The sequence below is a fragment of the Myotis yumanensis genome, unplaced genomic scaffold (genome assembly GCF_028538775.1).
Source record: "Myotis yumanensis isolate MYYU_CA2020_CCGP unplaced genomic scaffold, mMyoYum1.0.hap1 SCAF_4, whole genome shotgun sequence".
Classification (NCBI taxonomy): domain Eukaryota; kingdom Metazoa; phylum Chordata; class Mammalia; order Chiroptera; family Vespertilionidae; genus Myotis; species Myotis yumanensis.
Window position 1 is genome coordinate 100,515,329 of NW_027223755.1, and position 23,137 is coordinate 100,538,465.

The window sequence follows — 23,137 nt, forward strand, 5'->3', positions numbered from 1 at the left end:
CTGGCCGGCTTAGTTAGTGCAGCCTGGGACCCTCACACCCCCGGCGGCGGGTTTGAGCCCTGCGCTGGGTGTGGCTTTGCCCCGATGGGGACTAAGCAGAGGTGTCTGGGTCTATGAAAACTAAATCTGTTCCTAAGGAAAACTGCTGCTGGTCCAGAGAGGACGGCTCACGGAGCTGACCCCCAATCTCACCAGAATAACCTGCTTTTGTCTCATTCGTGTTTTATTTTATATATATATGTATAATATATTATATATAAATAAATTATATATATATATATTTGTAATTTAAGAAGTTGAAATTGACACAAAAGCGTCTAGGCCAAGAATTACCCCCTAAAGTACTTGAAGACCGACAATAAAGGACTTGGACGTGGATTTCCAGCTAAAGGTAGAACCTCACTAACTCGGGTCCTGAGCCTTTCCCTCCATGAGGTGTGGTGTCCTGAGGTGCTCCCCAACCCAGGACTCTCACCTCCCCCACAACCCTGTGTACCTGTGCCCCTGCCCGCGCCTGCCTCCCTTTTCTTCCTTCCTGGGACAGAGAAGCAACAGTGAAGGGAGTCCTTTATTGGTCATCCAGCCCTGTTCCAGCACCTCCCCCACCTAAAGTAGAAAGAAAATGGGGAATCGTGGGCTTCTCCGAACAGAGGTTAGGTGTCACTGCACTCCTGAGAAGCAAGCAGTGAGGGAAGTGTGGGTGCCTTTCTGGGGATGGGGTAGTGTTACCGGGGAAACTCCCAGTTGAGCTCTGGTTGCCTGTCGCTGTGTCCAATAACGAAGGCGGGTTGAATCATATAAGGCGTTTATTGAGAAGGCTAGCCAACCAAGAAGACAGGGTGCTCACAGGCATTCAAATCCTGTCTTCCAGCAAGGAACAGGGGACAGGATTATAAAGGGGAAGGGGCTAGGGTGAATCTGGGGATGGAATACAGCATGCAGGAGGCAGTCTGCAAGTGATTCAACTTTAGAACCTCAATATATATAATTGATTTCAGAGAGGAAAGGAGAGGGAGAAATAGAAACACTAATGATGAGAGAGAATCATTGATTGGCTGCCTCCTGCATGCTCCCTACTGGGGATCGATCCTGCAACCCGGCATGTGCCCTTGACTGGAATCGAACCCGGGAGGGACCCTTCAGTCCACAGGCCAATACTCTATCCACTGAGTCAAACCGGCTAGGGCTAGAACCTCATTCTTGGAGTCTGGCTCCAACTGTTTTTGGACAAGTTTCCTAGAAGCAAGTCTGAGACAGGAGGCATCTGAAGGGAAGTGGGAGAAGCAGGATAGGGCAGGTGTGCCAGTTATTATACGCTTACCTCTCCACTTCAAACTCACCCTTCTAGACCCTATTTAGGGAGACTGTGTAGATTTGCCAAGAGGGGGGACTAGAGAGACGGAAAGGCTGGAAGAGAAAGGACTCCCTACCGCCTTTCCTGTTCCTATTGCATCCCCCTCACTTTGTTTTTTATCCATGCAACAACAGTGCATTCCAGAAATTGCAGCTGAATCCAGTTTGAAGTTTTCCCAACACTCACAGAATCAGCCTCATCACAGCTCATTAGAAACATCAGTGCAAGCTGACTGAGGTCCCCTCCTCAGAGATCTGCATTTCAGCTCTTTTCTGAGCTCAAAAACACCCACACTAGCTGAGTGGCGCCTCTTTTTCAGAGCTCCCTAAACCCTCTCCAAGCTTCTAATTTTTAATAATCTCACCTTGGCCCTAACCGGTTTGGCTCAGTGGATAGAGCGTCGGCCTGCAGACTGAAGGGTCCCAGGTTCGATTCTGGTCAAGGGCATGTACCTTGGTTGCGGGCACATTCCCAGTAGGAAGTGTGCAGGAGGCAGCTGATCAATGTTTCTCTCTCATCAGAGTTTCTAACTCTCTATCCCTCTCCCTTCTTCTCTGTAAAAAAATCAATAAAATGTATTTTAAAAATAATAATCTCACCTTGGACCTGGCTGGCATGGCTCAGTGGTTGAGCATTGACCTGTGAACCAGGAGGTCACGGTTCAAGTCCAGGTCAGAACATATGCCTGGGTTGTGGGCTCGATCCCCAGTGTAGGGCATGTAGCTGATCAATGGTTCTCTCTCATTATTGATGTTTCTGTCTCTCTCTCCCTCTCCCTTCCTCTCCGAAGTCAATAAAATACATTAAAAATAAATAATAATCATCTCACCTTGACCTGGCCAGGTAGCTCAGTTGGGTAGAGTGTTTTCCTGATGCACCAAGGTTGTGGGTTTGACCCCTGGTCAGGGCACATGCAAAAAACAATGAATGCATGGGTGGGTGGAGTGGCAGATGGATCTCTTTCTCTCTCTCTCTTCACTCTCAAATCAATGCTTTAAAAAATTTCACCTCTTCCCTTGGTCTCCCAGCTATATAGGTGGTAGCTGCTTTCTCTGTGTTCCCTTTCTGCCTCATTAACAACTCTTTATACCTTATTAATCATTTTTTTTCATTAATAATCTGTTAAAATAATGAGTGGATTTTCTCCCCCCCAGCTTTATTGAGGTATAACTGACAAGCAAAAATGATATATATTGAAGGTACACAAAGTGATGATTTGATATAACTATACATTGTGAAATATTATGACAATCAAGCTAATCATCACATCCATCACTTCACCTGGTTACCACGCATGTGTTGAGAACACAAGATCTATTCTCCCAGAAAATTTCAAGTATACACTATGTTATTATTAACTATAGTCATCATTCTATACATTAGATCCCCACAACTTGCAACTAAAAGTTTGTACCTTTTACCAACCTCTCCCCATTTCCCTCACCCCCAAATGGATGGGTTTTCTGATTGTTTATGTACCTTAATTCAGTAATGAACTTGGGCTTGAACGGAGTACTGAGCTCCTTGCCAACATGGAACGGGATACTGGTAATTCATGGCACACAGTGGCATCATGATCAAGCCACAATCACCTGGTTGATAATGATAGCGTGCTGACTGAAGCAAGTGCTCTGGGCACCACGTGGCTGCTGCCCTTGACTGTTATGGCGGTAAAGGTGACACCCAGGACTGTGGCATGGAAAGGACTCTGAGTGCACTGGTTTGCTTACAGAAAGAAGATGACAAGATCAAGACTTTAAACTTTCAGCCTAAGTCGTGTTCAGAGACAGGGACATTTTATGACAGCCATAAAATAATCTTATAGCTTCGTGGCTGATATTGTTAAAAATCCAATACATAATTGAATTATGCATGCTGCAGAACTATGTTTTTGTATGTATGGGTGACAAATCTCCAGTGGTCATCTCTTCTACAGGCATGTGTTATATATAGGAAACTTCTAGTTTTACTCTAGGTCATGTTCTGGCAGGCAGAGATGGTTAGGGGTGACCAGGCCGGCAGGGGAGGGCAGTTAGGGGCGACCAGGCTGGCAGGGGAGGGCAGTTAGGGGTGACCAGGCTGGCAGGGGAGGGCAGTTAGGGGCGACCAGGCTGGCAGAAAAAGCATTTGAAAAAATCCAACACCCATTTTTGATAAAATCTCTCAGCAAAGTTGGAATAGAGGGAGCATACCTCAACATGATAAAGGCCATATAATGACAAACCTACAGCCAACATCATACTCAATGGGCAAAAACTAAAACCATTTCTCGTAAGAACAGGAACAAGACAGGGATGCCCACTTTCACCACTCCTGTTTGACATAGTACTGGATGTGCTAGCCATAGCAATCAGACAAGTAGAAGAAATAAAAGGCATCCAAATTGGAAAAGAAGAAGTAAAACTGTCCTTATTCACAGATGACATGATATTGTACATAGAAAACCACAAGGACTCCACCAAAAAACTACTAGACTTAATACATGAATTTGGCAATGTAGCAGGATACAAAATTAACACCAGGAAATCTATGGCTTTTTTATACACCAATAATGAACTCACAGAAAGAGAAACTAAACAAACAATCCCCTTTACCATTGCAAAAAAAAAAAAAAATTAAGATACCTAAGAATAAACTTAACTAAGGAGGTAAAAGACCTGTACTCAGAAAACTACAGGACGTTGAAAAAAGAGATAGAGGAAGACATAAACTAATGGAAGAATATACCTTGTTCATGGATTGGTAGAATCAACGTCATTAAAATGTCCATACTACTCAAAGCAATCTATAGATTCAATGCAATCCCCATTAAGATACCAACAGAATATTTCACAGACCTAGAACAAACTGTCCAAAAATTCATCTGGAATAAAAAATGACCCCAAGTAGCTGTAGCAATCCTGAGAAAGAAGAACAAAGTTGGAGGGATCACAATACCAGATATCAAGCTATCTTACAAAGCCACTGTTCTCAAAACTGCCTGGCACTGGCACAAGAACAGACATATAGACCAATGGAACCAAACAGAGAACCCAGAAATAGACCCAAGCCATTATGTTCCACTAATATTTGACAAAGGAGGCAAGGGCACATAATGAAGTCAAGGTAGTCTTTTTTTTTTTTTAAAGATAGTCTTTTCAATAAATGGTGTTGGGAATATTGCACAGATACATGCAAAAAAAAAAATGAAACTAGACCACTAACTTACACCATACACAAAAATAAACTCAATATGGATAAAGGACTTAAATGTAAGATGGGAAACCCTAAAAATCTTAGAAGAATCCATAGGCAGCAAAATAGCCAACATATGTCATAGCAATATCTTTACCGATACAGCTCCTAGGACAATGGAAACCAAAGAGAAAATAAACAAATGGGACCACATCAAAATAAAAAGCTTCTGCACAGCAAAAGAAACCATCAACAAAACAACAAGAAAGCCCACTGCATGGGAGAACATATTTACCAATGTTATCTCTGATAAGGGTTTAATCTCCAAAATTTACCGGGAACTCATACAACAAAAGGAAGATAAACAATCCAATCAAAAAATGGTCAAAGGACCTAAATAGACACTTTTCGAAAGAGGACATAAAGAAGGCCAAGAGACATTTGAAACATGCTCAAAGTCACTAATCACCTGAGAGATGCAAATCAAAATGACAATGAGGTACCATCTCACACCTGTCATAATGGCTATCATCAACAAATGACAAGTGCTGGCAAGGATGCGGAGAAAAAGGAACCCTCCTGCACTGCTGGTGGGAATGCAGACTGATGCAACCACTGTGGAAAACAGTATGGAGTTTCCTCAAAAAATTAAAAATGGAACTCCCATTTGACCCAATAATCCCACTTCTAGGAATATATCCCAAGAAATCAGAAACACCAATCAGAAAGGATATATGCACCCCTATGTTCATGGCAGCACAATTTACCATAGCTAAGATTTGGAAACAGCCTAAGTGCCCATTAGCAGATGAGTGGATTAGAAAACTGTGGTACATCTACACAATGGGATACTACACTGCAGTAAAAAAGAAGGAACTCTTACCATTTGCAACAGCATGGATGGACCTGGAGAGCATCATGCTAAGCGAAATAAGCCAGTTGGAGAAAGATAAATATCACATAACCTCACTCATTTGTGGAATATAATGAACAACATAAACTGATGAACAAAAATAGAGCCAGAGGGGAAAAAAATAATATTTTAGAATATAATAGAAGTAATCCTGTTATTTGCAGATTTTTAATATTTCCTACAACTTTTGTGATCATACTATGTTAGTAAAGTTTTGGTAATATTATTATACTTAGAATCCTTTTATTCTTGAAATATTAATATTTATTGCATGTAATATTATTACATTTAAGATGGCTTTTCTTGAATAATTGGTGTTTATTGCATATAACATTATTATATTTAAAATCATTTTTCTTGAAATAAAAAACTGGAAAAAAAAATATATGTAGCCATAATACAATTAACACACCTAGAAAAAGAAACAATTATTCCTTTATCATCAGGTGGAATGGATTGTTTTTAAAATAGTATAAAGGATGCCAGCATTTCCCCCTGAAATCGAAGGGATGCATCTGGATAACTTTTTAGATCGAGGGGTCTAAAATTCAATCCTTTGTACCCAAGATGAGACTTGAACCCACAATCCCTGGCTTAGGAGGCCAATGCCCTATCTATTTGGCCACCAGGGTGTACTGCAGTAATCTGAGACCAATCTCTGAATCATCTCTTCTGGTTTCCTGCAGGTTACACTCAGTCTCCAAGTTCTGCCCCTCCACTTCCGCATCGACCCGCACTCGCTCTCAGATGCTTTCGCCCCGAGCATCCTCAGGTTAGAAGAGACTGCGCACTTGTGGAGTCCAAAAACCTGGGACAGCAGGCGTCACGTCATCTCATTGGATTGGGCTCCCATCCTCACTAAGGGCACAGGAAGTCAGGGGATCAATCCCAGAGGAACCCTTCCCCACTCCTTTCAGGAGAGTCTGGGTCCCGGGATAACGAGCTGCAGGAAGGTAATGCAACTTGTAGGAGCCTCGGGGAGAGCGGGATCAGCCAGACGCTTGAGAAAAGTGCAGGTCTTTGTCTCCATCCTCCTCCCCGCATTGCCCCTTTGGTCCAAAGCGTTACCTGGGCCCAGGTCTCCACGGTTTCTAGCAGAGCCCGATGGCCTTAGGCCTTTGTCCTCAGGACTCTGCATCAAATGGCTCCCTGTCCTGTTCCACCGGCCTAGCTCAGCTGCAGAGCCTGGGACCCTGAGAGAACACAGTGTTTACTTTCCTACTGTAAGGTGGGTGTTCTTTCTCATCTGTAAAATGTTTATTTTAATGACGTTTTTCTTCTTTATATTTATGAGCCCTCAATAAACCACTGAAACATCACGAAAATGATAAAAGAGAAAGTGACAGGATGCATGACCCCATGTCAGCTGAGCTGATCATGGGGTGCCATTCCCCTAGCGTTTACCCTGGGGGGGGGGGGGGGTGTCCCATCACCTTGGTCATTGGCCAGAATCCTTTGGAGAGAACTCCTTTGCAAAGGTAGAGACATTTTTCCTGGGCAAAATGATGGCTCAATCCTGGGCATACTCTTCATTTAAATTTTAATATATAGGGTGTCCCCCAAAATGTACCCACATTTAACAGCTGATAGCTCAATTGATGTTTCTTTTCAGATTTAATCCAGTTTAAATAATTTTTAATTGGAAGTAATAATTAATAATTATTCAAACTGTGTATACATTTTTGGGGACACTGTATACATTCACATAGTAATTTAAGGGTACAACATCCACATAGTAATTTAAGGGTACACTCAGTGCAAGAAATTGAAGTAATCTATTACATTTTAAAAATATTTTATTGTGGTAAATATATATATATTATATATATATATATATATATATATATATATATATATATATATATATAGTTAAATTTGCCATTTTAACCATTTTACATGTACGATTCAGTGGTATCAATTACGTTCACATATTGTGCAGCCATTACCACTATTTCCAAACCTTTCTCATCACAATAATCTGTTACATTTTAAAAGGCATCCTGGGGCAAGTCCTCTATTCGATACCTCCCTCAACAGTCCGAAACCTCCTCTGGGACAGTTTTCTTCATCTGAACTGTATTTCATGCAATTCCCAGTATTCGGGGTCCGCAGTCCGGTTGCGCCACGGGTAACTCCGGGCTCTTAGAGGCGGAAAATATTAATCGGAGGGAGAAAAACCAACCTCAGCAGCGACCACGAAGGGACTTGAACCCTCAATCTTCTGATCCGGAATCAGACGCCTTATCCATTAGGCCACGCGGCCCTGTGAAAAAAATGCTGTACGGCTTTTTCCATAAAGCTTGCTAGACGCCTGCGTGGTGTGCATTGGTGCTCCTGCTCACAGTGAATAGGAGCTCTGCTCCCCACCCCCACCTTCCCCGCCCCCACCTCCTCGGGCTCCATGTGGGCGGGGCTCCGGATCCGGCTACAATAGCTATTGAGCACAGACTGAAGACGTAGTCCTGCTGTTGGGAATTCCAGACCCAATCAGGCCTCCAGGCCCCTCCTGCGGGGAGAGGCCCCCTCCGGTCGCTTTCCCCGCAGGCTCCCAGCTGGCGTTGGGCCAGTAGCTACCCACTGCTGCCCCCACCACAGCACCGCTAACCTGCAATGCTTTGTTCCAGGCCTGTGGCCCAATCTGGACTCTGACAGTCCTGAAGGCAGAGGCCAAGTCTGCAGCTGAGCCCAGCACCTGCTTGATGCCCCATTTATAGGTGAGGTAACTGAGGCGCGGATGGAGTCGGTGGTGGCCCTGGGTGTGGCCACTCGGTCAGCACAACTGGGTGGCTGCAGTCAGGCCTGCAGGCAGAGCCGGCGCCTCAGGGAGCTGCGGATCTCCAGGCAGGCCTTGCGGCGCTCATTGCAGTCCGGACCCCGCACATCCAGCTCACACACCTGCCGATTGACCTGCGAGGACCACACTCAGCCTGTGCCCAGCTCCTCTCGTGCCCAGCCTGGCACCCACTGTATTGTAAAGCCGAAAGTTTCAAGTGCTGCCTTGATATCTTTGGGCCTCATAGGGCTCCAAAGGACTAGCCAGGAGCCCCCCTGCTCTTGTCAGATATGTCCCCCACTCCCCAGCAGGAAAGGTTCCCCACCCAGCTAGTTCCCCCACCAGCCAGACCAGCTACACTCCACCCCAGCCTCCACCCGAGGGGCTTCAGTTCCCTGCCAACCTGCAAAACTATTCAGACAAGCCAGTCACTTCCTCCTGCTGGTTCACTCTGTTCCCGAGTGTAACCCCAAGTGGCCCTGCCTGGTGTAGGGTGTACGCCCCCCAGGCTGTGAGTGCATGCCTAATAACCGCTGTGGGTGTCATGTGTTCGGCCGTCCCATTCCATTGAGGTTGGGGGATCCCTCCCTCACCAACGGGGTGCATAGGAGGTGATCAGGACACCAGGGCTAAGAAGGATGAATCTGGCCTTTCTCCCGGATTGCCAACCCCCATTCCCCAACACACCTCAGTCAGCAGCGCCAGAAGGTCTCCCTCGGGGGTAGCTCTGAGGACCTCCACCAGTGTCTGGATAAAGTCTGAACCCTTCTCATCTCGATAGGCTACACAGCCTAGGCCAGAAGATGGGGGCAGCGCGTCAGAAAGGCTGACCAGCCGCCTTCCCATCCCCAGGGGCCTATTGATGGTGAAAGTGGGGCAAGTAGACAAGACCCTGGGAGTCAGGCAAGCAAAGGGGGCAGGGAGTGGGAGCTTCTTGTTTCTGAAACAAGTGGTTGCTCGATATTTGCTGAATGAATATATGATGACTTCAATATTAAACAAACATTCACTGTGAACATCCTATTTGCTGGGCACTGGGAAGGGCCCTGGGCAGGCAGAACTGCCCTGCCCTCATGAAACGTACAGCCTGGAGGGAGTGCTGCAGGTACAGTGCTTGGCACAGTCAGCCCGAAACGCATGCTCACCAGCATTACTATTATCTACATATATAAAAGCCTAAGCGACTGTCCAACTGTCAGAATGGTAGCTATGATGCACACTGACCACCAGGGGGCATATGCTCAAAGCAGGAGCTGCAGAGCTGTGGTGACTTGGCAGCTACGGTTCAGGAACCAGAGAGGAGGGAGCCTGATTCTGGGGTGCATCACTCGAGAGCCGCTCTCTCACAATCCGGGACCCCTCAGAGGATGTCAGAGAGCCAGTTTCGGCCCAATCCCCGCAGGACAGGCTGAGGGACCCACTTGGTGCACGAATCTGTGCACCGGGGCCTCTAGTTATAAATAATAAACATGAGCCCTGGCCGGTTTGGCTCAGTGGATAGAGCGTCGGCCTGTGGACTGAAGGGTCCCAGGTTTGGTTCCGGCCAAGAGCACATGCCCGGGTTGTGGGCTCATTCCCCAGTAGGGGGCGGGCAGGAGGCAGTCAATCAATGATTCTCTCTCATCATTGATGTTTCTATCTCTCCCTCTCCCTTCCTCTCTGAAATCAATAAAGAAATACATTTAGCCGAAACCGGTTTGGCTCAGTGGATAGAGCGTCGGCCTGCGGACTGAAGGGTCCCGGGTTTGATTCCGGTCAAGGGCATGTACCTGGGTTGCAGGCACATCCCCAGTGGGAGATGTGCAGGAGGCAGCTGATCAATGTTCCTAACTCTCTATCTCTCTTCCTTCCTCTCTGTAAAAATCAATAAAATATATTTTTTAAAAAGAAATACATTTAAAAACATAATAATAATAAACATGAAAGGAAAATGACCTAATTGGAATCAGATGGGTGCCCCTGTGCCACACATGTCAAGCCCCCGCTGCCACTAAAGCCACACCAGCCCTCCAGCCAGGCTGGGTCCTGTGAACGAGGCTTCTTGATGACCCTTCCCCTTACCCTCGGCCGCTGCATAGACCATTAGGATGTCTGCTTGGTCACAGCTCCCTGGCGTGAAGCCCCCGGAAGAGTTGCCTGCAAGGGGGATCAATTCCATTTACTCAGCACCCAGGACTCCACCACCCCTGGGGTCTCCCTGAGTCTGGCTCAAGGGCAGCACATGCAGAGGAAAGAGTGCAGAGCAGGAAAGACAGATTAGAGTTCAAATCTCAGCCCTGCCACTTCCCAGCTGTATGACCTCAAAAAAGCTATTTCACCTTCTTAACTCCAGGGTTGTTTCGAGGCTCAAGCAGGGGAGAAGCCCTTGTGGCTTCAGATGGTGTTTCTTCCCATCCCCTTGGCAAAGAGAGGACAGAGGTGGCAGCAGGACCCCAGCTCAGAACCCCTGCCACACACACACACACACACACCAGCCCTGCCCAAGGCCAGGCTCCAGAAGGAAGACAGACCCACCTTGGGCATCTGCATAGATCTGCAGGACATCAGCGTGGGAGGGGGTGGCTGGTGGTGCCCGCAGCCAGCTCCAGAACCAGGGGAGAGCTGTGGGCCCCATGCCAGCATCCCTGTGTCCTAGGGAAGGAGAGGACAGGCAGGTCCTTTCATTCAGCAGATCCTGGAGGTGCCTCCAGGGGTCCAACCCCCAGCCCCTAGAACTCCGGGGCAGGTCTGCCAGGCTGGAAACATTCAGAGCACTGAATGAAAAGTGCTGGGGGCAAAGTGCTCGAGTTCACGAACTTGACCTCTAGGAGACACTGGGAGAGAGGGCAGGAAAAGGACTAGTGCTCAGGCTTCCTGGGGGAGGTGGGCTGGGTGAGGAAATCTAGGACAGGAGCCAGGGAGGGCCCCAGACCCCACTCACCCCCACGGCAAGCCTGAAGCAGGAAAATCTTGGGGCAGCCCCGCAGGGCCCTGCAGTGGCTCAGCTCCCGCACCAGTGCCTCTGGCCGCACTTCTTTCCCATCAGCCCCCAGCAACTGCCCCTGAGGTCCCCCATGAGCCATCAGGGCCACAAGGGCACAGCTCACGGGGCTCCTGCGGGTGTCCAGCCGCTCCTGGAACTGGGCCAGCTCCTCCTGGAAAGCCTGGAGTGCAAGGAGAGGAGCCCTGGGTCAGGGCCACTGCCTTCCCAGTGCCTGGAAGCCTTCCAGGTAGACTTCTCCAGCCCACCAACCCTCCCTCCCACCTCCTGCCAGCTTCAGGACCAGGAAGGAAGTCCTTCTGACCCCTGCTGCAAAGCCTGGCATGGCCTTAATGGAGGTGACAGACATGTGGTTGGCTCTGTAGCTGGTCCTCTGGTGCCAGAAAAGTTAAGAGGTGTGAGGGGAGGGCAGTGAGCTGATGAGCTTTGAGAAGGAACCCGAGACCCTTCCAGGAAAAACCTGAGGGTCCAACTGGGGCCTTGATCAGGAGAGAAGAGAAACAGCCAGCCCGGGAAGCCACAGGAGCCCTGAAGCCCAGGCTTCCAGAGGCAGGGATTCCCAGTGCATGTGGCAGGGAGGATGGGGGCTAGACTTGGGGCTGCCCTTCCTGCCCACCACGGGGGAGAGGCCCAGGAGAGTCCCCAGGGCCCAGGGTGGGGGTATGCCTTCTTTAGAGCAGCACCAGAAGTTCTGGGCTTCCCCTCACCTGGGCTGTAGGGTCTGTCCTCAGGGTGGTCTCGAAGCCCAGGGTCTGGCACAGGCCCCCCAGTGCCTCCACATCACGCTGGGCCCCAGGCCGGTCCCGGATCACGGCTAGGCAGAGGGCAGCCCTGTCTCTAGACAGGTCATACTGAGCACCGGGGCTGGGTTCTGGCTATAAACAAGGTAAGGTGCATTGAACGTAGTCACAGGACTTCCAGCTCCTTGTCTCCCCCACCTCGGGTCTCCCTGAGCCTCTGTGCCACATGGTTGGACACTCCTCCTGCCCCCTTACCTCAGGCCCCCAGGGCTCCACGTCCCCCAGGCACAGCGCCCCCCGCAAGGAGCTCTGAAGGACTGGGCAGTAGGTGGCCCCCGAGGACTCTCCAGCTGTCCTGCAGAAGACCTGAGGGGATGGAGCCACAGGGTCCTCAGGGGGCTGCTCCATGGGCAAGGTGAGAAGAGAACCTGGCTCCCAGGAATGACTCGACCAGACTCCTAGCTACTACAGTCTCTTTGGGTTCCTCTGCCAGTTAGAGGGAGGAGGAGACACATGGAAGAGGGGGAGGCTACAAGGAGAGTTCTATTTCAGGCTCAAGGTCATACACTTCTCTGGACATGGGTCCTACAGTGGCCATACCATTCACCACTGCCTTTCAAGGAAAGGCACCAGGCTGGAGCAGAGCTGGGCTCACCCCTCACTTGCAGGATCACCCAGGGCCACCCAACCATCCAGTGAGATCTTTGGGTGTTGGAACTAGAACGGAATCATTCCCAGCCCTGCCTTCCATGGACCTACAGTCTGATGGAACAGTCACTACCTGGATGAGTGTGAACCGGGGTGGGCAGAAGTATAAGGGTTGACTCAGGGAGTGTGAGAGGGGATCTCACCAGCAGCCTGGGGCTGTATGAGGCTTACCGGGACAACAGGCAGGGTATGGCAAGTAGAGGGAGCAGCTGGAGCAAAGGCATGGAGATGTGAAGATGCTGGAGTGTCTGAGTGGGTGTGAGGCAGGGCATGGATGGGGGGTGAAAGACGGGGCCATGTCTACCACGTGTGTAGACAATGAACTGTAGAATAGTATTGTAGAATGAACGGGTGGGAAGCATGTGAATGAATCTGTGTAACAGGCTCAGGGGAGGCGACTGGCACAGCCCCCTCCCCGGGACTCCCCATCTGGGGCTCCCACCTCTGTCAGCAGCTGCAGCAGGGACCAGTGAGGACAGCGGCCACAGAGTTCACTCAAGCCAGTGAGGAAGGTCCCGGGCTTGGGGGCAGCTGGGTAGAAAAGTACAAGGTTGGCCTGAAGGGAAGGTCTTGGCCTTCCGTCCACCCCCACTCTCAGTCTGCTCTGCCCCACAGTAGGGGTCCCTGCCCAGCCACTCACCCCCAGGAGCACTTGAGAGCAGCAGGAAGACTTTGGGGCAGCCCCGCAGGGCCTCACAGCCACTCAGCTCCCGAACCAACTTCTGTGGCTGCCTCAGCTGCCCATTGGGGGCCACCAAGGCCACGAGGACACAGCCCATAGGGGCCCCGTGGGCATCCAGCTGCTCCCGGAACCCCGTCAGCTCCTCAAGGAAGTCCTGGAGCAAGAGTAAGAGGGAGGCCTGGGTCTGGGGAGGCCCCAGGTGGGGCTGAGGGTGGAGGCAGTAGGCAGGGTAGGGCTCACCTGGACCGGGGCCTCCCTCTTCTGGCAGCTCTCAAAGCCCAGGGTCTGGAACACACTCTCCAGGATAGCCACTGTAGAGGCCGATACCTCAGGGCTGCTGAGTGTCAAGGCCACCCTTGGGCCTTGCACGCTGTACGTCCCCTGGGAAGGCAAGGCCAGAGTTGGGCGGGGTGGGGCTCTGCTGGGAGCCAGGAGTGAGGGGGCCAGGCAGTGCCTCCACTACCTTTCTTCCCAGGCTGTCTTGAGCATCTGCTATCTGCGCGGCCACCTGCAGTGTCCCGGACACCAGGAAGGCCATGGATGCCAGTTGGGCACTTCCTCTGAGCCCAGAGCTCACCTCCCGGCCCCAGCACCAATGCCGTGGGTCTCAGTACTTGCCCTCTCCCTGATCTCTGATCTATCAGCTGTTTATGAGCTGAGCCGGACTCTGTCCCCTCCCTTGGAACCTTGGATCCTGGGCCCCACTCCTTGCTCTGTTCCTTGGGGATAGCAGGCTACTTCCTGGCTGGCACTGCTATGCCCCTGCCTAAGCCAGGAGCCTGTGCCCAATCCTATTCTTAGCTCCTGGGCCACCTCTTATCTGATTTTGTTACACCCGAGTGCCTCTCTTCTGAGCCAACATCAGCATCAGAAGTTTGTGCACTACTCCTGCCACCTGTCACCCTACTCACTCATGCAAGATGCCCACACACATGCACACAGCAGCCTCAAGCATTAAAGTACAGAGAATGAGGGGCACTATCTCAGAGGTACAACCCCCCGCCCCCATGCCCCAACTGGAGTCAGCTGTCCATGGTGAGACCCCAGTTGCTTCATCTGGGAAGAGGGGTCTGTCCCAGATCAGTGGTTGAGCATTCATCTATGAACCAGGAGGTCACGGTTCGATTCTCTGTCAGGACACATGCCCGGGTTGTGGGCTTGATCCCCAGTGTGTGGCATGCAGAAGGCAGCCGATCAATGATTCTCTCTCATCACTGATGTTTCTCTCTCTCTCTCTCCCTTCCTCTCTGAAGTCAATAAAATATATTGACTGGCTGAGGAAAGGCCCAGGGGGCAGAGAGGCTGGCACACAGATCAAGGAACGGAACATCTTGTCTCAGCCAGCCCCACCTCTCCCCAAGTGAGCCTGCTGAGGCCTGGTGAACTGGGAAGGGCGCAGCAGGGATGGAAGGAGCTGACCCGAGCCCAGCAGCTACAGGCAGGCCCCAACTGGGGGTCTGCGCATGCGAGTGGTCAGATGTCGAGGGCTATGTGGGGGATGGGAGCAAGGCCCACTTTGATTCAGCAGTCCTCTCCCTAATGGATTTGAGCACAGGAACCAGCATGAGGACACCACCACCCTGACCAGTAACCCTGTCTCCCAGCCTGTTTCCTCATCTCACCAATGGGGAGAAAGGGAACGGCCTGGCAAGGACCCCGAAGTCCTGTTCAGCTGGGACAGGGAAGGGTGCTACCGGCGGTCTCATCCTGAACTGGCCCCAGCCCAGGGCAGACACTGACCAACACAGCAGGATCAGAGTCTCAAGGCTTATAGTTGCCCTTCGGGGCCCAGCTCACCTGGAAGCCAAGAACGTGGTGCTACCTGGTAACCGCCCAGCACCATGTGCGAATAGGACTCCCCAGGTCAGGAGACCAAGGGGTACAAATTCTAGGCTCCCCTGCCCAGCAGCCACCTAAAGAACAGAACAGCCTGGAGGAAGTTTCCACATTTATTCAAACCCTTTTGCTGCCCTTTGGAGGCAGGCTGGGCCGAGCTCCTGTGGAGAGCCTGTGGTATGTCCCTGTGAATGCCAATCTGCAGACGATGCAGACAACATGGAATGCAGTGCCTAAGGACTCAGTGCTGACAAAGTGCTGACAGAGTGCTAGTGTTAAGTACTGTAAACCCCACGTCTCTGGAGGGGAGTGTGGGGGCAGTGGGCTTCCACTGGCCCTGATCTTGGTCTGCACAGACCTCCAGTCCCGGGAGCTACCACTAGCCTTAGCTGAGGCTCTGGTGGGCTCTCAAGGGGGAAGTTGGTACAGATCAGTAGCGTGTTGCCAGGACAGGGCAGAGTGGTTAGGGCAGAAGTGGGAGGGGGTGGGGGCCAGAAAGCCCTTTCGGCCTCACCGAGGGCCCAGATCTTCACAAGTGTGGGCTGACTAGTGGTCAAAGCCTGTCCTCCACCCCTACGGGAAGGCACAGGTTGGCAGGGCAGGGGGCCTGGCCATGGACCCAGCCAAGAAGGCAGGGAACAAAGAGCCACAGGGCAAGCAAGGCCGAGGGCAGTTTCTTGGAGGGGGGACCCCGGGTCCTGCCCAAATCCTCACACTTCCCTGCTGCCTCAGTCTTTCTCCCATGCTAAGGCCACCTGCCAGGAATGTGCTGGGGCTCCGGGAAGCCAGAGGGCGAGAGAAACCCCCAGAATGGCTGCGAGGTCGCGGGGGATTTCCATTGCTTGGTTGTGTTGACCAGGTCCTGGGGCAGAGCAGGGCAGGGCAGTAGGGGTGGTGGCTGCAGAGAGAGGTGGCCATCCTGCTGCTCCGTCTCCCGGAATATCCCTCCAGCCCTCACCCCACGGGCTGGGCCATCTTGGCATGCAGGCTTTGGTGGGCGATGAGGTGGGCGCGCTGCTTGAAGCTCTTGTCGCACTCTCCGCAGCGGAAGGGCCGCTCGCCAGTGTGCACGCGCCGGTGGTCCAGCAGGTAGGAGCGCAGCGAGAAGCTCTTGCCGCAGTCGCTGCAGCTGAAGGGCTTCTCACCCGTGTGGATGCGCTGGTGGTCCGCCAGGTTGGCGCTGCGGCTGAAGCTCTTGCCACACTCGGAGCAGGAAAAGGGCTTCTGGCCCGTGTGCACGCCCTGGTGGCGCACCAAGTCCGAGGAGCTGCGGAAACGCTTGTCGCACTCCTGGCACTTGTGGGGCTTCTCGCCTGTGTGCGTGCGCTGGTGGCGCGCCAGGTCTGAGCCCCAGCGGAAGCGCTTGCCGCACTGGCCGCAGCTGTGTGGCTTCTCCGCGGCCAGGTCGCGGAACTGGCGCCTGCAGGTGGGCAGCCGCCCCCGCCTCGCCCCGACTGCTGGGTCCAAGAGCGCCCCTGGCCGGGCCTCGCTCTCCCAGGATTCGGCCTCCTCAGGGCTCCAGGCCACAGTCACATCGCTGCCCGCCTGGCCTGGGGGCACCCTCACTGCCTCCTCCAGCGGGGATCGCCCCCTTTGGCTCTTGAGCCCCAAACCTGCAAGCGAAGAGGAGGTGGGCTTTTCAGTCCCATCTGGTCTGGGCTCAGAGCTGAGGCAAGGCAGAAACAGGGCTCAGTGGCAAGCGCCTTGGCTGTCAGGTTCAGAGTCCTGGGCGGGACAGACCCAAGCCTGTTTCCTCCTCCATAAAACGGGGACACGATCAAAGGCCGGAGGAGAGGGCAGAGGCAGCAGCAGAGTCAGAGGCAAGGAGTCTGCTGATCCTGCCCCAGAGGCACCAAATATACACCTAACCAATCTGGGCTTCCCTCCCATAATAGGATCCAACACCCCACTCTCTGAGCCCTGGCAATTCAAACTCCAAAACTTAAGAGATTAAGGTAAAGTTCGTAAACGATCCAAACTCTCACTATTCATTATCAGAAACAGGACTCACATGGGTTCAGCTACCGTGGTTCCTCTCACTACACAAGCTCGTCTTCTTTTTTTATAAACTTTAAAACAATTTTTTTATTGGTTTCAGAGAGAAGGGGAGAGAGAGAGAGAGAGAGAGAGAGAGAGAGAGAGAGAAACATCAATGATGAGAGAATCATTGATCAGCTGCTTCCTGCACGCCCCCTACTGGGGATGGAGCCCAGATCTCCTGGTTCATGGGGGGACCCTCAACCACTGAGCCACACCTGCTGGGCCAAGCTCTTGTCTTCTAAGCTCAAGAACGGAGTTGGACCCAGAGGGATCCTAGCCCACCACATCGAGTCGTGTAGATTATGTGAGATGACCCCACACAGAGCTCAGAAAGGTCCTGGCTTGGAGAGGTTCCAGGGAGCGTGGCCTCTGCCGCACAGGCCCAGGCCCTGGAGCCCAGCACGTGTTTTCACGGTCAGCACCTCTTCCCAGGGCAGCCTGGAGGGCCCTGCAACCACCATTTGGACGGAGTCCCAGCTCTGTCCCTTTGGTGTCCACTGACCTGAGTCTCAGGTCCCTTGTCTATAAAACAAGGAGAACACCTCTATGTACTGGGCTGTGAGAACCACATGAGAAAATGTCCATATGTGTGCTCAGCCAGTGCTAGCATGTTGCAAGCACCCACCACATATTAATACATGTCCAAAGGCCAAGAAAAATGAACATTAACACACAAAAATAAATCAGCCAGGGCTCTTGCAGACGGGCTGGGAAAGCCCACTTTGGAGCCAGCTGAGAGGGAGTGAGGAGGAAGACTGAGGATTCCAGCAGGACGTGCAGGGAGTGTGGCCTGGACCCTCTCTCTGCTGCTGGGACCCCCAGGGAGGCTACTGCCTCCAGCTCAGAGAAACCAAGGACGCCGAGAGTCCTGGCTGCACCTACTGCTTACCCACAGCAACGTTCCGGGAGTTTTCCCGCTTTATGTCCCAGAAAAGGTCCCGCTGAGCAGGGTCCAGGGACCCCCATTCTTCCTGGGAGAAATAGAAGGGAATGTCTCCAAATGTCACAGGTCCCTGAAATGAGGTGAGAGATCCCGCTCAGGGATGCCTTGCTCAGGGCTCGCCCGGCAGCCGCGAGGAAGAGGATTGGGATGGGGAACAGGATGGGCCCAAGCAGGAGCAGGAAGGATGGAAGAGGTTTTGAGAAGGCAAGGCCCATAGAGAGTCGTCAGTACCAATGGCCTCAGAGGGGCAAAGGGACTGGTAACTTACATGGATCTCAGAGGCAAAGCAGGCATTCGTTTTCTGTTTGGTACTCCCCTCCTTAAGAAGAGCAGGAAGCTGGGCTGAAAGAAAAGAACAAAGCTTCAGAGAGGCCAACTCAAGCTAGATATGAAACCCCACACACACTCCTATGTGCACATACATGTACACACACACACACACGTCTAAGCTTCGCAGAACAGGTACCCTTCCTGGTACCCTTAGGGCAAAGCCCGGGAAGGAGCTTACTCACCACCATGGCTGTGCTGCTCCCGGGACACAGGTGGCTGGTTTTGTGCCCCTGCCTTAGGGGCAGGTCCCTTGGCCTGAGATCCCTGGACTGCAGCCTGGGGTTCCACCTCCTCTGAGGGCACGTCCTGTGCAGGAATCACAACATGTTCATCAGCACCGAGACCAGATGGGGAAGACAGAGTTTAACCCCTGGGAAGGAGACATGGGACATGTCCCTCATGAGGCTGGGGTTTGGGGAGACATCAATACAGGCCCCAGGAAAATCCAGAGGAGAAGGTGTTACCAGGCAGTGCCATGCACCCGGGGACACTCACTGATCAAACACAAGGCAAGAACCAGCCCCCAAAGGAGAGAATCACAGAGCCATTTAGCGAGGAGGATGTGTGTGTGTGTGTGGTGTTGGGGGTGGAGGGAGGGACCTCCCTGTGAAGGAAGAAACCCTTACCCCAATTACTCAGCACCTCCCCAGATGCGTCCAGTGTCAAGGACCCAGCACCTCACAAGACCGTAGGGTCCACATGTACAGCTCTACCTTCTCACGCCCCCTCTGAGGCTCTCACTATGCACTGTATCCCCAATTCCTGGCCTAGAGCAGAACATGAATAAACACTGGCAGAGCTAGTGTGGCGCTAAAACCTGCCTTTCTGGAACATGCTTCGGTCCTGCTCTGCCTTCCAAGGCCACCAAAAGGAAACCAGATTCACTCGGACAGTGGCTGTCAGACAGGCAGCCTCTGCTAGGACATGCTCCTGTGGGTGTTCTCCCTGGCTCTGCGCCCCCCCCCCCCCAGCCCCCCGCCCCCGGGGTTGTGGGAAGGGCCCCTCACCCGCGGCCATACTTTCACTGGCTGCTTCTGCAGGTCCTCCACCAAGGCAACAGCTTCCTCGCCACTCTCAGGGCGCCGCTCTCGCACCCAGTCCTGGACACCCCCGGGCAGCACACTCAGGAACTGCTCCAGCACCAGCAGCTCCAAGATCTGCTCCTTGGTGCGCAGTTCAGGTCGCAGCCAGCGGCAGCAGAGCTCCCACAGCTGGCTGAAGGCCTCATGGGGCCCGCCCGCATCCCCGTAGCAGAACTGCCGAAAGCGCTGGCGGCAGGCCTCGGAGTCCTTGCTGTCCTCTTGCTGGGCAGAGTCCTGGTCCCAGGAGGAATCTTCCACCTTCACGATGAGAAGCCCTGCTCCCTCCCCAGGGGCCTGGTCCTGGGGCTCCAGGGGGGCTGCCATCCCCCTGGCCTAAGGCTCAGGGTTGGTGGGCCTCAACCCAGGAGCCTGCCCTTCAGTCTCCCAGAGGGATTCCCTGTGGCAACTGGGCCAGCATCTGGACACAGGCTCCTAGGGAAAGAGCAAACTAGCAGGAGGGAAGAAGGTACATGAGCAAACACCAGTCTGGAGGGGCATCCAGGACTTGAGCTCCCATCCTCTCCTGGCCCTGAGGCCTTTCGTAGGCTCTCCCGTAATGCCCTGCTCATCCGACACTCTCCCCCCTACCAATGCAGGTCCACAGCCCCTTACCCTCAGCTCTGACATCCCAAACTCCCAGGGTTATACCAGCTGGCCTACTGATGTGAGCATGTTTGTAATCTCCATTTATCCCACTTACTGTAAATGTGCATATATTTTACAGCAGAAATATTCACGTATTTGGGTTTGTAAAACTCCATCAAGCTGTTCTTACAATGTGTATTTCTGTATGTGTACTATGGTTCAATAAAAAAAAAACTTAACAGGTTTGATTGAGTGTTGCCCTAGATTCTGCTGCCAGGGGCTACTTGATATACTATGTGCACTGTATTATCCTTCTGAAATTTAAAAACTTCTGAATTACAAACAACTTCCGGTCCAGGGGTGCCAGCGATGGGCTCACAGACATCATGCTAAGCCATTCATCCACAGGTATGTATGAATGTATGACATGTTTATTATGCCTTACGCTGCCATAAAAGTCTTGAAAAGAGTGTATTTTAGAACTCCGGTTTTTTGTTTCAATAAAGAAGTGACACCATAAAAGGGGAGAAGGGCTGCACAATACAGAATACATAGAAGAAACTCTCCATTCGACAATGCAGTGCACCCTCCCATCAACAGCCTGACATATAACCCCCCAGACCTTCCCCTAAAGCATTTACTAAAAATGTGCTTCTAGAAACGGAAAGTGTTTTTTGTGTTTTCACAGAATGAGGTCTTCTTGCACAAACTATTTTGCAATACGCTTTTCCACCTAACACTGCTTCATTAGCCACGCGGTATGGATGTGCTCGCTTCTGAGCCAGTACCCAAGGGAGGCGTTCAGGTTGGTTCCAGTCCTTTTCTCTGCGGCACACTAAGTACTTTATTCTGTCCTTTTTAAATTTTAATTTATTTATTAGCGAGAGGGGGAGAGAGAAAGAGAACCATGGGTTTGTTGTTCCACTTATTTATGCGTTCACGGGTTGCTTCTCGACTGTGCCCTGACCCAGGATCAAACCCGCCGCCTCGGCGGAGCAGGACGCCGCTCTTGTCTAACCAAACCGGGCAATCCGGCGGGGCACGCACTTTATTCTTGTAACTTCTCACAACACCCCTGAGAGGTTCGCGCTCCACTCTCGTCCTCTAGTGACCGAGGAGGAGGCTCCGCTCGGAGAGGGCGAGGGACTCACCAGGGTCGCGCGGCAGGACGCGGCAGGCGGGAACGCGGACCGCCCGAGCCCCGAGCTCGATCCCCGGCAGCCTCGCCTGCGCGGAGCCGAGAGGCGGCGGGGCGGGCAGGTGGTGCAGCGCCCGGGCTCCCCGCAGCGCTTCTCAGCGGTGCACGCCCCCTCCGGCTTCTGCCTGGGAGCGCGGGCCCCTCCCGCAGGGAGACCCGAGCTCGACCTGGGAGTCCAGCGGCCCCGGTCGCGCGTCCCGCCCCGGGGCCACACCCCCTACAGCCGCCCTGGCGTTCCCAGTTCCGCTGGATTCCGGCACCGGAAGTCCGCGCGGAGCTCGCCGGGAAACGGCACGGCGCACGCGCTGCTCTAAGGACTCGGAACTACATCCCCCAGAAGGCCGTTGCTCAGTGAGGCGGTTCGCCTTGACCGACGGCCAATGAATGGAGAGAGTTACCTTGCGCGTCAACCCCCACGCCCGCGGGTCTGCGTTTGACTCGGGCAGTCCTTTCGCTTGTCGTTCAGGTTTCTCGGCTCTTCCGACTCTGAGCAGCGTGGGGCTTTCTGGGAAATGCAGTGAGGGGCGCGGAGCCCCCTGCGGCTGTTCTCTGTCCCGGAGCGGCCAGAGTTGCCCGACAGGACTCGGCAGGCGGGGACTCTGACCTCAGGGAGCCCCGCGCTCTCCCACCGGCACCTTCGCCTCCGGGGCGGCGGGGATCCCGGGCCCAGGGAGAAGCTAGAGCAGGCGGGCCGGATCCGGGAAACTTGGGGTTCTCCTGTCCACAGATTTGGACCTGCTCCCACCCTCTCGCTACTTACTCCTCGACCTGGAGATCTGAGGCCTCAGATCTTTTTCTGAAATAGGAAAGGTTACTTGTTTTGATTATGTAAGCATTGCATTCTTAGGGTGGAAAAGAAAATACGGAAAATATGGAAAAGTATCGAGATCCACAAGGTGAGCTCCCTCACTTTGCTCAAATGTCACTCCCTCACAATGTATTCCCCTAACTCTGTGTAAACAGCACCTACACACACACACACACACACACCGCCCTGGCTCTGTCCAGCCTTATTTTTCTTCCTTTTATTCGGTACCCGACATATTTGTGTAATACCGTCTCTTGACTACAAGCTCCATGAGGTCACACTATTTATTGCCTTACTCCCAGCATCGAGAATTGTTTCTGACGCAATATTTGTTGAATAACTAAAGGTTTAAAATATTCCTAGTAGAGAGAGGAGACCAAGATGGCGGCGTAGGTAAACACCGGAGACCGCTGCCGCAAACAACCATTTCAAAAACACAACTAAAAGACTGAACGGACATCACCCAGAACCACAGGAAGGCTGGCTGAAGAGAGACTCTACAACTAGAAGGAAAGAGAACAGCAAATCGAGGCTCAGAGGCGGCGCAGTGTGGAAAATACAAAGGTACCGAGGTGCGCGCGCAAAGCGGGCTGGTGGCTGAGGGCAAAGCGGGCTGGTGGCTGAGGGCGCAGTTGTCGTTTTCTGTCGGGAGTGAGTCTCAGACTCTGGGCTCCAGATCCGGGCGAGTCTCTAGGGACCCAGACTCAAACGGGAGAAGCGGGATTATCCGGCATCAGTTGGAACCTGAGGGCAGCTTTCTCTCCGAAGTTTGCAGCGGCTGCCGAGGTTCTGAGAAGCAGAGCCTCTGGGAACGGGACTGAGCGTGGCCATAACTGCTCCCTCCGCCCGCCCTGTTGAGCCCGCCCCGCCCAAAGCCTGCGCACAGCCATTTGCCGATCGCCTCAGGCAAAGGCTGGATTAGCGCCTCCCCAGAAGGCAGACGTTTTCCATACAGCTGATTCCTATAGCCAATCGGCCTGGTGGTCAAACC

At 52.6% G+C, this 23,137-nt stretch overlaps 2 protein-coding genes and 1 non-coding gene across 8 annotated transcripts; all 3 read right to left on the reverse strand.

Annotated features, from left to right (window-relative positions):
- Positions 1–7,299: 7,299 nt before the first annotated feature.
- LOC139009121 (caspase-14-like) lies at positions 7,300–14,033 on the reverse strand. Of its 3 annotated transcripts, XM_070413149.1 has the most exons (11): positions 13,788–14,033; positions 13,565–13,705; positions 13,283–13,478; positions 13,085–13,173; positions 12,190–12,300; positions 11,902–12,069; positions 11,135–11,357; positions 10,729–10,845; positions 10,276–10,350; positions 8,902–9,005; positions 7,300–8,348 (listed from the first exon to the last, which is right to left on the reverse strand). In XM_070413149.1, the coding sequence occupies exons 1-11, from the start codon at positions 13,860–13,862 to the stop codon at positions 8,235–8,237; spliced, it is 1,413 nt and encodes a 470-aa protein (XP_070269250.1). In that variant the 5' UTR covers positions 13,863–14,033; the 3' UTR covers positions 7,300–8,234. The 3 variants fall into 3 exon arrangements, 1 of the variants encoding a protein (XP_070269250.1); XR_011471271.1 differs by lacking the exons at positions 7,300–8,348; positions 10,276–10,350 and having other exon boundaries at positions 8,931–9,005; positions 10,533–10,845; XR_011471270.1 differs by lacking the exons at positions 7,300–8,348; positions 8,902–9,005 and having other exon boundaries at positions 10,275–10,350; positions 10,533–10,845.
- Positions 7,632–7,704, reverse strand: TRNAR-CCG (transfer RNA arginine (anticodon CCG)). The gene has a single exon. It is a non-coding gene; the product is annotated as a tRNA-Arg (tRNA).
- A 1,227-nt stretch (positions 14,034–15,260) lies between the features above and the next one.
- ZNF213 (zinc finger protein 213) lies at positions 15,261–21,571 on the reverse strand. Of its 4 annotated transcripts, XM_070413151.1 has the most exons (6): positions 21,292–21,571; positions 19,481–19,987; positions 18,656–18,779; positions 18,412–18,485; positions 18,090–18,213; positions 15,261–16,773 (listed from the first exon to the last, which is right to left on the reverse strand). In XM_070413151.1, exons 2-6 carry the CDS (start codon positions 19,877–19,879, stop codon positions 16,115–16,117), a joined length of 1,380 nt encoding a protein of 459 aa, XP_070269252.1. In that variant the 5' UTR covers positions 19,880–19,987; positions 21,292–21,571; the 3' UTR covers positions 15,261–16,114. The 4 variants fall into 4 exon arrangements, with proteins under 4 accessions (XP_070269252.1, XP_070269254.1, XP_070269255.1 ...); XM_070413153.1 differs by having other exon boundaries at positions 19,493–21,571; XM_070413154.1 differs by having other exon boundaries at positions 18,090–18,171; positions 19,481–21,571.
- Between the last annotated feature and the right edge of the window lie 1,566 nt (positions 21,572–23,137).